An 18670-nucleotide genomic window follows, 5' to 3' on the forward strand; every position below is an offset into this window, starting at 1 on the left:
AGGGCCAGTAAAAAACGAGCTGCAGCTGGGCTGCACATTGGACATCCTTATGCAAGTTAGAGATTTGTTTGTTGAATCAGATCAAAGTTGGAATGCTTTCTCACCACAGTTAAACTGTGATAGAGTTGAATTATAAAACCATTAAGACAGCACTAAGAGGGAAAACGTATTTGAGTTGCAATTAAAACATAGCAACTGGTACCCGAAAATGTCATAGCATATTCTGAACTATCTGTACATTTTGTTTTGTATTCAATTATAACACATACAACACCCCGATGGCATTAAAAACATTGCCTAAATTAATCCAGAGTTTATTTTTTAGTTTCTTTTGTAATTTAAAATGACACAGCTAAAAACAATATGTAGAGTTCGGTTACTCTTTTTGTTCCCCTTTTCATTGGCAGGTTTGTTCATGATGTCTCTGATAGGGTATATAACCTATGGCTTGAGGCACCGCTCTACACAAGCACACAGACTATAGCGTAGTTTCCTCCCCTCTCTATTTTATTAGCCTTCCGGTCAGTGCACGAAGCCCCACAGGAAGTGGCATTATTCAAAAATGTGCACTGACATCAAGTGCTCACACAGGACAATCAGACCTACGATGAGACATTAATAATCCTTGATAATATACTGTATCAATCTTAATGCATAGAAAAAAACCCTGAAATAACGTATTAGACTGTTTGTTTGGGGGTTATGGTTATAGGTGTTAGGGCATTCTGTTTATCCAACTCCCTTCTAAGCTAGGGTGAGTCCAAACAGACCAAAACATAGCTCCATCCTGCTTGGTTGCCCACTCTTTCCCTACAAATCAACAACTGTCCCACTCACATATCGACAGCAGCTGCTATTTAAAGCTCCTTTCCTGTCTCAGTCAATGTCTGTAAAACGTGTATATTCACCTTTTGTAGTCCACATTGTATTTGTTAGCACCACTGCCTCATCAACACATGCATTACATGGTTGCACAGTAGCACACAACTTGGGGGTTACATTGTGATTGCTTTTGAATATTTTAATAAAATGGATAATACATGTGATTCTAACAGGATTTACCATTGTAATAAACAGAAATAAGTAGTGGAAGTGAAGGCCATTACAGTACAGTATAAATGCTAAAAGTCCCCTCTGTGGTTTTTTTGGTGAAGGTCTGAATAAGGAACTGAAGAAACACAGAAAAGTCCTATGAGACAATAAAGCATAGTGCATACTTGACTTTTAAAACAATGAAATCATATTTTAACACATCTTGTGATATTACGCATTTGCCAAAATTCTGACTATTTGAGGACTTCCAGAAACACTTCCGTGAGGATGCAGCCTAGGGATTGTCAGCCTCTCTAAAGTGATATTCGCCGCTATTTTAATAGGATTTGTGCCGACTGATGGGGTTAATTCAGGGTTATGTTCTTTTAAGATTAATCTAATAGACTTGACTTTACCTTGACTTTTTCATCTGCTCTAAGTGTTGCAAACCGATTATATTCTCTTTTGGTTTCTTCTTCCCTCTGCAGGCAACAGGCACTGTTTCATGTACTAGCAGCTTACTCTGTCTACAACACGGTAAGTGATGTGGCTGTGTTAAAAGACACTAAGGGCACTATTCTTTCATTTTAAGTGAAAAAAGTTTGCAACTGTGCAGATTCTGTCTGCACGGCATTCTCGCCCTTGACTTAAGTCTGAGACTGGGTACCTTTTATCAAAGATGCACACTTTGGGTGGAGCAAGCTTTTAATGTCACACCAGTTGTCTGTCAAATCTGGCCTTCTGCGTAGTCTACCGTCGACTTAAGTACTTTTGTTCTTGCGCGCCTATGAGGCTGGAATAAGTCCAGCACCCCTTGAAAGTGAAACATGATATGGTACCGGAAGTTTGGATTCAGTGTACACAACACATAATAAAATAAAAATAACTTTCAGAAAACTATCAAATATATTCTGATCACTTCAAATGAGACACCTGCAAACTCAATAGATGTTTGCAGGTGTCTCAGGTGAACATTCTTATCTGGTGAGTGTGACCACAGCTGAAGGGGACATTGCATATATCTGCTGGGTTTAAACATTCTGGTAGTAACAGACGTTAACACATCTGGACAGTTATCATTGAACTACGTATATGACTATTAAATAGCAAAACCATTCATAATGTAGCGTCTATTAATTGATTCAATTGTTGTTTTTTGACAGTTACTATCAACCTGTCACGCTTCCCCACTTAAGCACACAAACACAAAAACACGCACAGAAACACGCACACACTAACTGTCAAGTCCCACTGACGTATTACGACTTCACAAGCTTGTACTTACTTTACAAACTTTATATTAAACACAACTCTTAACATCACAAATAACATCAGGGTGGTTATAATGACAAGTGAAACAAAGTTTCATCTACAGATTATTATTCACATCAGCCAGGAAGAAACTGTTGTAGCGTGCATACACACTACATCACCATGACAACACACTTTCACACAAGCACTGCCTAGATTGATGTGGTCTTTTAAAATTTGAAGTATTTTCTTTTTCATGAATTCCAAAGACGTTCATATGTGTTTGTAAAACTAAATGTTCCATGATTTTTACGCAACCTAGAAATAAAGTCTGCCTCATTTGTAGTTACCCCGCCTCTTTTCACGTCTGAAGCATTCGTGCCTAAATTACGCAAAGTGGGCGTGTCCGGAAGCTGGATGAGAGGATACGAATAAGAGGAATGTATGTAACTTCAAGCTCGTAAAGAAACACTCAAGCGCAAATGGGAGAATAGGGCCATGAGTGCATTATATAGTTTTGTGGAGCTACAGAGCAAACGCTAAAGCACCTTAGTGATGTCTCAGTTGTGGGTGTACATCCATTTTTCAGGTTTTTTTTCAGTTGCAAAGAACTGTATATTTGATGATGGGTGCTTCAATGTACATACATGCAAGTGAAACAATCCAACCACCCATGGACATCATTCACCTACTCAATGTACAGTACACATTAATGCAGTGGTTCTCACTTGTTGTTTCAACAAGTACCACCTCAGAAAAAACTTGGCTCTCCCAAGTACCACCATAATGACCAACATTAAAATACTGTAGCGTAATAGGCCTCTGTATTCATTAAAAAACAAGGCAGAGGTTTTATTTAACAAGTATATTTAATATTTTTGGCCACTGTAACATTACACGCAGTAACACTGTGTGAATATAGGAAAATAAAACACTGTACTTTAAATCAAGTGATTTTTTTTTGGCGTACCACTAAAAAGAGGCCACGTACCACTTGTGGTGCACGTGCCATACATTTGGGAATGCCTGCATTAATGTATCCGTAAAGATTTAATTTGTGATGCTTATTTTATCTCGTCAAAGAGACACTGCTGTCGGTGCTCAGTACAATATGGCTCACTCGACAAAAAAGTACAATAGATAAAGAAGAATGACCTGTACAATATAAAGTGAGTTTCATTTTTGAGACGACTTGCAACCTCTCTCTCTCAGCACAACTCTGTTTAACTTACATGTAGAATAGAATTCTATAAAAATCTGTAAATTTAAAAAAACATTTTATGATGGTAACAGATTACTTTAATTATAATGGATCATTCTGGACATTTTGAAACGGCAACAAATTGGATGTTGATCAGCATATGTACTGTACTGTACTGTATCTTACGTGTTTTTACATGTAACATTTTTACACAGAACATGTCAGTGCTCACAAACAGTCCTAGGTCTGTTTTTCCAATCAGGATGTCTTTGGCACTTCCTGAATGGAAGAGTTGTTGGAGCCATAGGAAATGGGCATGTGCTATTCCCTTTTACCCATTTCCCTTTACTCACAAACTGCTCGTAAGAAACTGGGTCAGTGGGAGAGCACGAGAGTGAAACGGGGAGAGGGAAGTGGTGGTGGTGGGGGGGGTGTTTGTCCTTTCGCCTATGTGACAGCAGAGAAGAATGTGGAGAATGTTCTGTAAGCTCAGGGTAATCACATTTACTTTTATCCTTGAAAGGATACTTTGAACGGTCAATTCCAAAGCCCTAATATGGGCAAGGGCACTTTGTCAAGTAACTCACAGTGGATCCAGAATGGGAGAAATTCATTCTGAAAACAAGACATTGCAGAAATGACATGTCTAAGTAAATATTTGAACCACCTTGCTGGAAATGTTTATAATATTGTCGCAGCGTGTACTGGAGGTCTGTCCACAGCAGACGTTCATATGCTTGTCTTAAACCCAGTGTGTACCCCGATAAATTATGAATTATTCCTCTCGTTTCCCACATGAGTTCTACTGTCTCCTCTGCCTTGTTCCCAGGAGGTGAGCTACTGTCAGGGGATGAGTCAAATCGCCGCCATCCTGCTCATGTACCTGAACGAGGAGGACGCCTTTTGGGCTCTGTCGCAGCTCCTCACCAACAGCAAGCATGCCATGCACGGTGAGACAACACATCGGGGAGGCTGACGTCAGCTGGAAAATGTTTGGACTTTGGAGATATGCATAGATATGCATCGTAAATGCACATCTGAAAGAGGGTAGACATTCAGCAATGCTTATTCATGCTATGGATACCCATTACTAAAAGCTGTACAAAAGCATGTTGGTGTGAAGGGTTAGAATCTACGCTTGGGCATGTCTGTGTAGGGTTTATACTGTAAGTTCTCCCCATGAGCGTTTGCCAGGTACTCCATGCTAAACATGCTTGTTAGGTTAATTGGAGATTTTAAATCAGGGGTGGGAAAACTTTTTGGCTCAGGGGGCACATTGGCTTTTGAAATTTGACAAATTTGGCGAGCACATGATGCATTTTAAAGCATATCATATACTGTATGTTGGAACTAAGAGTAGGCTTCTCAAACATGGACTATTTTAATCATCCATCCATCCATTTTCTACTGCTCGTCCCTCTTATAGTACATCTATTTTCAACAATATCATATCAAAGAAACATACAAACGGTATTAAAGGGTTAACACTTACTTTCTCTTTCTAGTGGTACCATTGTTGTTGATCACCCATTTTTGCCAGTGTGTCAAAGTCTAGTATCAGTTTTGTTGTGGCACATCTCAAAACAGATCTTTGCTCAATTCTGTTTAAATATTTGGTAGGCCGGATTAAAGGGACCAACGGGCCGAATGTGGCCCACGGGCGGTAGGTTTCCCACCACTGTTCTAAATTGTCCAAGTGGTCTATAAAGTAGTACCTCAACTTACGAACTTAATTTGGTTCTGTGACGGAGCTGTTAACTCAAAACACTTGTATCTCAAATCAATGTGTCCCGCTGAAATGAATTGAAATAAATGTACTTGCCACTTTAATTAATAAATATTGTATGAAAAACAATACAATAGAATGCACTACAAACAACTATAGTAGTTTTATAAATGATAAATAAATGATAAATGGGTTGTACTTGTATAGCGCTTTTCTACCTTCAAGGTACTCAAAGCGCTTTGACAGTATTTCCACATTTACCCATTCACACACACATTCACACACTGATGGCGGGAGCTGCCATGCAAGGCGCTAACCAGCAGCCATCAGAGGCAAAGGGTGAAGTGTCTTGCCCAAGGACACAACGGACGTGACTAGGAAGGTAGAAGGTGGTTTTAGTAGTTTTATGAAGTAATATAAAAATAATTTAAAGCATTATTATTACTTTACGCTATTTCCTGTACCAGCTGCTGTCAAACACACTATCAGCAGCTTTTCCATATTCTCATGGATACATTTTTGCCATTTAGATATTATTTTAACAGTATTGTGTGTTAGACTCACTCTGCTAAAGTATGGTGCAGACGGCTAGTTGGAGACACGTTTTGTCATGTTGTTGCAGATTTCTTTCTTTAATTCAATGACGATCATCCCCTTCTTCTTCTCAGCACTGTCCTTCACTCTCACTTTCTTCCTACCCGTGGTTGGAAAACAAAGTTATGTGCTTTAGCGATAAGATACTGCTAGCGAGTAAGACCACATGTTTTTGTCGGATCTTATGTAGATTACTGTGACATCTGCTATGCCAAATAATGGCAACAAGGCTTATAACTCAAGTTTTTGCTTGCAATTAAAGCATAATAATTAGCTGAGTGACTTAAAACACTTTTAAGTTGAGGTACCCCTGTACTTTGTCTGACAGTGCAATGGACATTTGCTGTTTTTCCCCCCCCGAAATGTGTAACTGACAAAAGAAATAGACGGAAAAATCAAAAATGTCCACCGCGGAGGACGCTGGTTCTCAGGAGAATATGTTTCCAGCGATTAGTTGGCCTACCCCGCCTTGTGGCCAATGGCGTGTGGACAATCAGTATAAAATATGGCTCAAAGATCAGTGTCAATTTTATGACCTCATCTCTGTGGATTTTCACTTCATTTCGTTTGAACATCCTTGGAAGAATCTCAACCATCACAAATAAAAGAGGGTTATTTAAAAAAAAAAAGTAGCACACAAAGAAACCCATGCATGTTACAGAGAGTAATAATACATGGAGAAGAACAACATTTGTATTATATATTACTTCACGCATGCCTGTAGGTATAGCTTTTAATCACAAAAACATTTCTAAAGAATACAATCTTACTCATTCTAGCTTAGTTGGCATAACATACGGTATATTTGATTTTAAATATTATGTCTCCCCCGCCCACCATTTATGGTCTGCTGATGTGTGTTTTTCCACTGTGCTAGGTTTCTTCATCCCGGGATTTCCCAAACTGCACCGTTTCCAGGCCCACCATGAGCGGATCCTCTCCAAAATGCTGCCTAAACTGAGGAAGCATCTGGTGAGTGACAGCACTCAAACTAAAGACCATGGTACTTAATTTGCATGTATTTCATGATCATTACAGACTATATCTAAAAATGTTCTCATCATTAACTCCTGCTTCACAGGACAAGGAGCAGATGACTTGTGGGATTTACACCACCAAGTGGTTTCTCCAGTGCTTTATTGACAGAGTGAGTGTTTCGTTTTACTCAGCTTTTAAGCAGCATCTATCGACATTGCTGACATTTGTTACATCATAGCTAGTGATGGTATGATGATATAAGTATGTAAATGTAAAAGCTTCCCAATCATGTCTATTCTTCAATTGATACAGGGCGGGTATTGACACATCTTTGTTTGATTACCTTTTACACACATTTATACTTTAAAAGTAACATTATTTTTGGTCTCTTAATATTACTAGTACTGTGCATACTTATTACCATTACATTTTTTTTTCCCCCACACATAACCAGAATGTCACTTAGTAAAGCACAGACATACACCAAAACGGAATTGTTAAAAAACAAAAAACAAACAGCAAGTTATCTATTAACCTAGCTACTTACACAATTTTACTTTAGTCGAAACTGTCGAATCGACTGCTGTGAGAACTGTCATTAAAACAATTTCAATTAGCTTTTACTTTACATTGCCTGCAGCAGTAGGTATGGGTTAAACCAGGGGTGTCAAACTGGTTTTCATTGAGGGCCACATCACAGTTATGGTTGCCCTCTGACCGCTTTTAATAATGAGTAATATATGAATACACATGTGTGTGGGTGTGTGTATATATATATATATATATATATATATATATATATTATATATATATATATATATATATATATATATATATATATATATATATATATATATATATATATATATATATATACACTACCGTTCAAAAGTTTGGGGTCACATTGAAATGTCCTTATTTTTGAAGGAAAAGCACTGTACTTTTCAATGAAGATAACTTTAAACTATCCATCCATCCATCCATTTTCTACCGCTTATTCAGTTTGGGGACGCGGGGGCGCTGGAGCCTATCTCAGCTACAATCGGGCGGAAGGCGGGGTACACCCTGGACAAGTCGCCACCTCATCGCAGAACTTTAAACTAGTCTTAACTTTAAAGAAATACACTCTATACATTGCTAATGTGGTAAATGACTATTCTAGCTGCAAATGTCTGGTTTTTGGTGCAATATCTACATAGGTGTATAGAGGCCCATTTCCAGCAACTATCACTCCAGTGTTGTAATGGTACAATGTGTTTGCTCATTGGCTCAGAAGGCTAATTGATGATTAGAAAACCCTTGTGCAATCATGTTCACACATCTGAAAACAGTTTAGCTCGTTACAGAAGCTATAAAACTGACCTTCCATTGAGCAGATTGAGTTTCTGGAGCATCACATTTGTGGGGTCAATTAAACGCTCAAAATGGCCAGAAAAAGAGAACTTTCATCTGAAACTCGACAGTCTATTCTTGTTCTTAGAAATGAAGGCTATTCCACAAAATTGTTTGGGTGACCCCAAACTTTTGAACGGCAGTGTATATATATATATATATTATACATTAACAATGTTTTTTTTACATAAGCTGCAAAAAAAATATTTACATTTTACTTTAAAAACTGGCAGCTCAGTCACCAGAATTTTACTGTAAAAGCAGTGGGTTTTTTACAGCATATAAAAAAATTCAATAAATGGAGTGGAATGGAGAAATAATACCACTGTTTTTAGCAGTAAAATTCAAGCAACAGAGCTGACAGTTTGTCTGTTTTTTACCATAAAATCTTGTTGTTTTCATGTTTTTTTGTTTGCTTTGTAATGTTTTAGTGTCTTACTGTATACGGAAAAAAACAGTTGATTTTACGGTAAAAAACTCAGTTGGCGGAATTTAACCGTAAAATCTACTGTCAATTTTACAGTCTACAATTTGATTGATAATTTGTTTTGAAATCATAAGTCAAGCAGATATTGAAGTACAGTGTTTATCTTTATTTTAACAAAAAATATTTTTGGACTACATGACAACATAATATTTAGATTTTGATAATATTGAATTTTAAAAGATATGCAATTGCATGCAGTACATGATTTTTTATGCCAAAAGGGACAGAACAAATATATTTAGTAAGAAAAGATTAAGCATTTTATCAACGCATATTATTTCCAGGCCACGTGAAATAATGTGGAGGGCCAGATTTGGCCCCCGGGCCTTGAGTTTGACATCTGTGTGTTATACGATACTGAAACATCAATGCTTTACGAAACACAAGGAGTGATACTTGATGTGTGTGTGTCACTTTAAGAAAAAACACTTGTGAACGAGACAACTGTTGTACCTTTTGACTTCGAAACTAGCTCATAAGTGACAGATCGTACTAAATAAATCGGAAGAATGGTGTTCCACGTTTGATATCAGTTTTCATCACCATCCTTCATTGGATAGCTCCGGTATTTAAGCTGCACCCACCCAGAATAAATGAATATGTTTACATATATTAGCTGCACCGGACTATAAGCTGCAGATGTATACCAGTACGAAAGATTTTGTAAATGTTTATTTTCATACCTTAATTGTTTCTAATCAGTGTCTGTAACACAGCAGTAAAATGGCTGATCATACAAAACAGAAGTCATCGTAATGGACCCACTAACTGCGGAAGCTAGCTATCAGCTAAACCAGGGGTCGGCAACCTTTACCACTCAAAGAGCCATTTTGGCAAGTTTCACAAATTAAAGAAAATAATGGGAGCCACAAAAAAAATGTTTAAATTTAAAATGCAAAACACCGCATACAAAGCTTAAATGCTTTGTGCTATGTTAACCAGGGGTCTCAGACACACGCACCGGCACACACTTTAATGTGGAAATTTGATGTTAGTGCGGCCCGCGAGTTTTGAATGAATGGCGCTTGATCGCGTCATACTTGCCAATCCTCTCATTTTTTCCGGGAGACTCCCGAATATCAGGGCGTGATGGCACTGCTTTTGGCGCCCTCTACAGCCTGCCCAAACAGTGTGCCTGCTCGACCACATGTAGAATGCAGTTTCAGCTTGCTCACGTAAGTGACAGCAAGGCGTACTAGGTCAGCAGCCACACAGCTTACACTGACGGTATAGCCGTATAAAACAACTTTAACACTGTTATGTTACAAATATGCGCCACACTTTGAACCAACACCAAAAAAGAATGACAAACACATTTCTGGAGAACATCTGCACTGTAACACAACATAAACACAACACAACCAATACCCAGAATCCCATGCAGCCCTAACTCTTCCGCTCAACCAACGCACGGAGGGGTGGGTTGATGTGTGGGGGGATTTGGTGGTAGCGGGGGTGTATAATTTAGACCGGAAGAGTTAGGGCTGCATGGGATTCTGGGTATTGGTTGTGTTGTGTTTATGTTGTGTTACGGTGGGATGTTCTCCAGAAATGTGTTTTTCATTCTTTTTTGGTGTGGGTTCACAGTGTGGCGCATATTTTTAACGTAACAATGTTAAAGTTGTTTGATACGGCTACCGTCAGTGTAAGCTGTGTGGCTGATGACTAAGTATGCTTTGCTGTCTCCTATGTGTGCAAGTAAAAGCTACATTCAACATGTGGCCGGGCTGGCACGCTGTTTGTAAATGCTATAGAGAACAATTACTACAGTGCAATCAGGGCACTCCCTTACTTTAGTAATTAGAGTGAAAATAGGATTATATTTTCCCTGGGAGTTATCTAGGAGAGGCACTGAGATCCATAAGTCTCCTGGGAAAATCGGGGGGTCGGTAAGTATGCAGCTGAGCCGCATCAGAGTGGTCAAAGAGCCGCATGTGGCTCCGGAGCCGCGGGTTGCCGACCCCTGAGCTAAACAAACTTAATAACTTCACGTGAATTTACAAAACTGAAAACTACAAAAATAATGCCATTATAAGTTAATAATACTAACAGAGACACTTGTAAACGTGTTAGCATATTCGCTAATGCAAACAACGCTAGCTTGATTGCATTATGATAGCACGTACAAATATGCACGAAAACACTCCTACAGACATCACACATGGGACGCTTTAGTAATTATAAACAGTTTTAGTTATATAGTAAAACTTACGGACGTTTGTTGGAGTGATGAATGAGGAATCCATACGGGTAGAACTGCTATGGACGGTTATACTTCCGGTACAAGGAACGAAGAAGGAAGTACATGCTCAACCCGCAGCACCTGCAGTGAGCGAACTCGTCCAAAAGACGGCGCCTAACACACCTTTTCAGTGTCTCTGTTTTTTAAAAAATATTTGTTGAATTCAAAACATAGTGGAAAAAAATTAGCGGCACTGTTTTATAGGTCACAGGGTTAAAAGTAGTGGCTTATAGTCTGAAAAATATTATAAATGAAACTAGGAAAAGGTAAAATCCCGTCAAGCGTGTGATTATTTTGATCGTATATTGCCAAATAATGTACATAACTTCTTTACCTGTTTTAAGATTTGGCTAACTGACCAGAATAGCTGTGTTTCACATTCCTTTCGCGGCCTCTTAACTTCACTGTGGGTAAGGCGTTTTTAGGGTGATGTGCAGTACCATTGCTCCTCCCAACATGGTGTGCATGATGGCATCCAAACAGTTCAATTTGGCTCTCATCAGACTTGAATATATTCAGAGTTACTGGCTTGTCCAGTTCAGCTTTGACATGCTTTTCTTTCCCATTGGTCTTGTGTGGTGAGCGTGCATACAGACCATGACGGTGGAGTGCGTTGGTACCTGCTAATTCCAGCTCTTTTCGAAGCTCTCCACAGGTGGTCCTTGGCTCTTGGACAACTCTTCTAATCATTCTTTGCACTCCTCTATCAGAAATCTTGCAAGGAGCACTTGATCAAGGCAAATTTATGCTGGCGTGATCGGCTTTCTGGGAGCCATTACCTCCCTGCTTGACACTCAGCATCAAGGGTTGGAATTGGGGGTTAAATCACCAAAAATGATTCCCGTGCGCGGCCACTGCTGCTGCTCACTGCTCTCCTCACCTCGCAGAGGGTGATCAAGGGTGATGCAGAGAATAATTTCGCCACACCTCGTGTGTGTGTGACAATCATTGGTACTTTAACTTTAACTTAACTTTCCACTTCCGTATTATGGCCCCAACTGTGCTCACTTCAACACTTTGAAGTTTGCATATGCGCCTGGAACCAATGTCATCATTACGTTTGCGACGGTCTTGAGACAGCTCTAACCCAGAGATGTGTCTTGACTCACACCTTGGCAATGACACCTTTTTGTAGGCCATCCATTAGGACTGAAGCAGCTGATATTAATTTGCACTGACAAGGGGCTGAATTGCTCCTTTTCTTGACGCCTTCAGTACTTTCTCCTTGGGTCCTTTCACATTATTACACGCAACTTCATTTCTGACCTTAGCTCTTTAACTTTCTTCATATGTATGGATGACTTAGGTTCTTCCCAACATTTGGTGAGATTTTCCTGTCAAAAGCAACTTTGGAAATATATTTAGTGAGACAAATTGTGACATTTTAAATACTTATTTCAGTCGCTGTAGCGATGTTGTCTGAGGCTGAGCCAATCAGTGGCCACGGTAGGGAACTGTGTGATCTGATTGGTTTGGTCTCTAGCGGCCAAGTACTGCTGTAATGTTAAAGTTAAAGTACCACTGATAGTCACACACACACTAGGTGTGGTGAAATTACCCTCTGCATTTGACCCATCCCCTTGTTCTACCCCCTGGGAGGTGAGGGGAGCAGTGAGCAGCGGCTGTGGCTGCGCTCGGGAATCATCTTTGGTGATTTAACCCCCAATTCCAACCCTTGTGTTGCTGTTTTTACTTAATTCAGCCATCGTTATGTTTGAAAACGCTTCATTCAAAGCAAAAATTTTTCAGAGTATGCTTTAAAAAATGTAAAAATACACAACAAATCTGTGATGTGGTGAAGTGGCAATATTTGAAGCGCGATGTGGCGAGTGACAACTGTACCCTCAACCAAGTAAATGACATTGAATTGAATTAAAAATAAATACAATCTCATTACATTACATGAAATTACAATTTATTACATTAAGGCTCAACTTAAATAGTATAAAAAGTGTTTCACACCACACTGAAGGTCTGAACGACAATATATATTGAATTGAATTTGTCATTGAGAAACGAGAATCACATTCTTTAAACATTTTTAAAAAGCGTCTTAAGCAAAATGCATTGCTACGTTATGCTTAGTGCATTTAGCACACCCCTTATGGTTGGGGAATTCACATTAGTCGCATCATTTTGGTCTTGACCTCTGGATGTATGATGAGATTATCGCAGATCTTCAAGATGCAACCTTTAAACACATTTGAATAATAGGATATTGAGACTGATTTGGTGGATTTAAAGATTCCCTTTTTATTTATAAATGAAATTGTAAATGGGTGCTTGGTGGGTAGATTTGAAATGTATTGTATTGCACTGTATTTTGTATATTATATGATGATGTATATTTTAACTGTGGGTCCCTGTTCATAAGCTGTGTGCTTCTAGGGATGACCTTTTTGCAGAACGGACTCTGATATTAACAATAGAAAATTGTGTCTGTCTGTAAATAAATAAAATGAATAGAAAATTATGTCTGTCTGTAAATAAAAAATAAAAATAAACACGCACACGTTAGTTTAAATGTGCTGTTCTAGACCACTAATAGTAACTAACATGTATGTCACTAATCTTTCTGGTTTAGTGACATACATGATCTTTATTGTACATCATTCAACTAACATCCCTTGTCCCCAGTTATGTATCTATTTACATTTGGAATCCATTGTCTTGTTACATAACAGACGCCCTTCACCCTCACCCTGCGCCTGTGGGACATCTACATTCTGGAGGGCGACAAGATGCTGAGCGCCATGGCTTACACCACCCTCAAGATACACAAGAGTGAGTATGCCTCGCCTCGCCGCGGTGTCCTGATGAACACAGGACTGGCACCCTCTAGAGCCCAACATGGCCGCTGTTGCTACACACACCGCACACTGCCTTCTGGTTGGCTGCCTCCTCGCCGCTGGGCTTACATAATACACGTGGTTGCCGTGGAGAAGAATGAAAAGCTGACTTGTTATTGGCTCGTCTGTCCGACTGTCATGGAAGTGTCTTTTTGAAGGAGACGAGGGTTAATTAGGGTTCTTCTTCCTGGTCCAATCAGAGCGTTTGCTGAGGTTCCAGTTAGAGGACTTGAGGGAGTTTCTTCAGGAGCAGCTGGCTGCTTCCTACTTTCTTCCCGATGACGTGGTGGTGGAGCAGCTGCAAGTCGCCATGGCTGAGCTGCGGAGTAAAAAGTTGGACCAGCCTCCTCCAGGTACACTTTTTTATTTGTTTTGATGTCCTCTTTTGCTGATACTAGTGTTGTGACGATACCAATATTTTGGTACCGGTACTATAATTATTTTGATACTTTTCGGTACTTTTCTAAATAAAGAGGACCCCAAAAAAATGGCATTATTGGCTTTATTTTAACAAAAAATCTTAGGGTACATTAAACATATGTTTATTATTGCAGTTAAGTCCTTAAATAAAATAGTGAACATACAAGACAACTTGTCTTTTAGTAGTAAGTAAACAAACAAAGGCTCCTAATTTAGTCTGCTGACGTATGCAGTAACATATTGTGTCATTTATCATTCTATTATTTTGTCAACATTATTAAGGACAAGTGGTAGAAAATGTATTATTAATCTACTTGTTCATTTACTGTTAATATCTGCTTACTTTCTCTTTTAATATGTTCTATCTACACTTCTGTTAAAATGTAATAATCACTTATTCTTCTGTTGTTTGGATGCTTTACATTAATTTTGGATGATATACCACAACTTTGTATATCAATCCGATACCAAGTCGTTACAGGATCATACATTGGTCATATTCAAAGTCCTCATGTGTCCAGGGACATATTTCCTGGGTTTATAAACATAATATAATTATTTTTTTAACTAAAGAAGATGTTGTGATGTCAAAAAATATCGACGTAATCATAGTAGTATTGACTAGATCAGGGGTCGGCAACCTTTACCACTCAAAGAGCCATTTTGGCAAGTTTCACACATTAAAGAAAGTAATGGGAGCCACAAAAATGTTTTTAAAATTTAAAATGAAAAACACCGCATACAAAGCTTACATGCTTTGTGCTATGTTAACCAGGGGTCTCAGACACACGCACCGGCACGCACTTTAATGTGGGAATTTGATGTTAGTGCAGCCCGCGAGTTTTGGATGAATGTCGCTTGCGTCACACTTGCCAACCCTCTCATTTTTCCCGGGAGACTCCCGAATATCAGAGTGTGATGACACTGCATTTGGCGCCCTCTACAGTCTGCCCAATCAGTGTACCTGCTCGGCCACAAGTGGAATGCAGCTTTAGCTTGCTCACGTAAGAGACAGCAAGGCTACTAACTCAGCAGCCACACATCTTACACTGACGGTACCAATACCCAGAATCCCATGCAGCCCTAACTCTTCCGCTCAACCAACCACGAAGAGGGGGGGGGGGGGTTGATGTGTGGGGGGATTTGGTGGTAGCGGGGTGTATAATGTAGACCGGAAGAGTTAGGACTGCATGGGATTCTGGGTAATGGTTGTGTTGTGTTTATGTTGTGTTACAGTGGGATGTTCTCCAGAAATGTGTTTTTCATTCTTTTTTGGTGTGGGTTCACAGTGTGGCGCATATTTGTAACGTAACAATGTTGAAGTTGTTTGATACGGCTACCGTCAGTGTAAGCTGTGTGGCTGATGAGTAAGTATGCTTTGCTGTCTCCTGTGTGAGCAAGTAATAACAACATACAATATGTGGCTGGCCTGGCACGCTGTAAGTAAATGCTATAGAGGACAATTACTGCAGTGCAATTAGGGCACGCCCTTTATATAGTAATTAGAGTGTTAATAGGATTATTTTTCCCTGGGAGTAGTCTATGAGAGACACTGACATCCATAAGTCTCCTGGGAAAATCGAGGGGGTTGGCATGCATGTAGCTGAGCCGCATCAGAGTGGTCAAGGAGCCGCATGCGGCTCCGGAGCCGCGGGTTGCCGACCCCTGGACTAGATACATGCCTGTACTTAATATCATTACAGTAGATGTTAGGTGTAGATCCACCAATGGCGTTCGTTTACATACTGGCGCTGGTGAGCTACGGTGTGTAGTGAAGCATGTTTAGCTATTCCTCGTCCTGCAGGGATGATACTTGTAAGAAACATACTTTATTCATCGCCATGGAGACGAGGATTAGTGATTTAGAAGTAGCTAAAGCACCTCTTCTTGAGGGAGTTTCAGTGTTATAACTTCACCTTTATCGTTAGTTTTTAAGCCAAAATGCACCCGTTCTCCCTTTTCTGTCTACACACTGTGTCTGCTTGTAAGTACTCCGTGATTGTGCGCTGCCGAACATGCTCGTCTGCTTGTAAACCAGCAATGTCATGACGTGACGGCGCAGAGGCGGTATCGTACCGAAAATGATTCATTAGTATCGCGGTACTATACTAATACCGGTATACCGTACAACCCTAACTGATACCTTCCCATTTTTTTTTCAGCAAAGTCTGAGGAGCTGCCAAAGAAACCGCTCGGCCAAGAGAGGCCGATCCTCCTGCTGCCTCTGCAGCCCGACTCTCCCGTGGAAGTGAAAAGTGACCTGCACAACACACACAGCATCACCTTGTCTCCTTCCACGCCTCAGCAAACAAGAAGCCCCAGCAGTTCCAACACGCCCCCTTTGGCCTCGCCTGACCCCGATGCAGAGCACGTGCAAGCCAGCCCTTCTCCCATCATGCCTTGCAGGGCTCCTCCGCTCCCTCCTAAAGCAGTAAAAGAGCGTCCTGGCCAGGAGGAGCCCGTGGACTGGCCTCCTCCGTACGAAGCTCCTAGTGTAGACGTGCACACGGAGGACATGTTGGACCTGCCAGATCTTCCCCCTCCACCACCGGTGGACGATGAGCAGAAAGACAGTCCTGCGGTCCAAATTCCTTTGAAGCCGCCTCCCCAAGTGTTCCCCAAACCGCACGTATCCCCTCCTCACGCCTTCGCCGCATCAGCAAACTCCTCCCCCAGGCTCCCTCCCCCCAAGCCCACCAAGTTCCCGGTGTCCCTGTTTGTCCCGACATCAGCAGCAGACCGGCGGCCCTCCAACACCTCGCAGTACGACAACCTGTCCGAAGACGACGACCGCGGCCCGGAGAGGCCGCTGGGCTCCACCCCCGAGGAGATTCCCAGCATGCACCTTGGCGCGTCGTCCGCCTATGACCCCGCTCGCTACCCGCTGCCCCCACCTCCCGTGTTTATTCCCCCGTCGCCGTCTCCCCTTCTCCCCCTGCGCTGCGCTCTCCCCAGTTTGCCTCAGGAGGCGGAATATGAAGGCGAGGACAGCTGGGTGGGGGACGCCATCATCCCCCCTCCCCCGCCCTGCTTTGCAGACAGATTGTCCCCCGTACAGGCTCACGCCGACGCTTCCCCCGCCGCCTACTGCAAGCCCTTCTCTCGCGGCCCCAGGGACCATTCCGCCTTCCCAGCACCACTTTTGTACACCAGGTCCCCCCCGGGCCACTCCAGGCCCTCTCAGCTGACAGTCGGGGTGCCGGCAGTCCGATCCAGCCCGGACTTTTGCAGAATGCCTCCAGGTGGACAGCAGCTGCCTAAGTCCGTCACCTTTTGAAGACGTGCGGACTGATTACATTGAAATAGCGGCCAGTAGATAAGGATTTTTGTATTATTATTATCAATATGCACACATTTCTATGATCCTTTTGTAAGGTTCACTTCCCTTTCCTGATTGTCAGATGTTTTTTGTATCGCGACACACATTGAACCTTTCAGCTTTTCTTATTTGTGTGTTGTTCCATAACATCACTTATTCTTTCCAAAAAAAGTGTCTTAAAGTGTGTCAATGATCACATTTGGTCCTTCATTTCACCCCAAGCCTTCGCTCAAATCACTTTCTTTATTTAATTCAACACATTTTGGATTTGATAAAAAAAAAAAAGGCTTTAAAGCAACAGACGTTTGTGATGTCACCAATGGTTTCATTGTATTGGTTCTTCTATGAAGTAACTAGATTTTGTTGGGCTAAAATGAAACCAGGCTGACGATGGAACAAAAACTTATGAACACCATCCCCCCCTTGTGGCCATAACTTAGTAGTTCATTCATAAATAAATCCATGTATTGTCTGTTACACTGTCAGTTGATGCACGTAGTTATTTTTCACTTTCTTCATACACACATTGATACATAGAGTAGCTGTCACTTTTCAGCAAGTGATTTAATGGCTGGGAGTAAAATTAAATGGAATTTAAGCCATATTGGAATTTAAAAATGCCAAGGTGAAGCCTGACATTTATCAGGCTTGACAAATTCCACAGAATAATGTATGCTCATGTACTTGCTGCATAAGTGTGGTTGACAGAAAAATCAAACATATCTAAAAGATATTCCAAAAGTGGAGAAAATGACGGTATGCCTGTTACTAGATTTCCATGATATATTTGCATTAACTGAAAAAAAAAAAGTCCTTAATGGGTTTAACATCAATTGTTCCAGCAGTTTTTATACCAACTTGTATTTTTACTGAAGTGTTTTGTTGTTTTTGACGCAAAAATAGGATTTTGTTTGTTAAACAATGCTTCAGTTTGTTGACAAACGTTGCATTCATGTATTTATTCAAAGTTCCTTAAGCCTTTCAGTGTGGACTATTACCATGAATGAGACCTCTATTGTTATTGTACTGTGATGTCACAGGTCTAGTTGGCAGCAGACCGAAGCTCCAGTACGTTTATGCCGTCCAATGACAAGCATGCATCTAAGTTGTTTTTTAATCTTTATTTCTGGAAAACACATCCCCAATAAAGACAAACATGTTGAGAGCTATGATTTTCCT

At 40.7% G+C, this 18670-nt stretch overlaps 1 protein-coding gene across 2 annotated transcripts in view; it reads left to right on the forward strand.

Annotated features, from left to right (window-relative positions):
- si:dkeyp-19e1.3 (USP6 N-terminal-like protein) overlaps window positions 1–18653 on the forward strand; it is a 38773-nt gene extending 20120 nt beyond the window's left edge. For both annotated transcript variants that reach the window (XM_062035738.1, XM_062035737.1), the window contains 7 exons: window positions 1521–1569; window positions 4314–4434; window positions 6682–6776; window positions 6886–6951; window positions 13588–13687; window positions 13953–14105; window positions 16335–18653. In XM_062035738.1, coding sequence (XP_061891722.1) covers window positions 1521–1569; window positions 4314–4434; window positions 6682–6776; window positions 6886–6951; window positions 13588–13687; window positions 13953–14105; window positions 16335–17449 — 1699 coding nt within the window. In that variant the 3' untranslated portion in view covers window positions 17450–18653. The remainder of the gene's footprint in view (window positions 1–1520; window positions 1570–4313; window positions 4435–6681; window positions 6777–6885; window positions 6952–13587; window positions 13688–13952; window positions 14106–16334) is intronic.
- The last annotated feature ends 17 nt before the right edge of the window (window positions 18654–18670 follow it).

The sequence above is a fragment of the Entelurus aequoreus genome, linkage group LG24 (assembly GCF_033978785.1).
Source record: "Entelurus aequoreus isolate RoL-2023_Sb linkage group LG24, RoL_Eaeq_v1.1, whole genome shotgun sequence".
Classification (NCBI taxonomy): Eukaryota; Metazoa; Chordata; class Actinopteri; order Syngnathiformes; family Syngnathidae; genus Entelurus; species Entelurus aequoreus.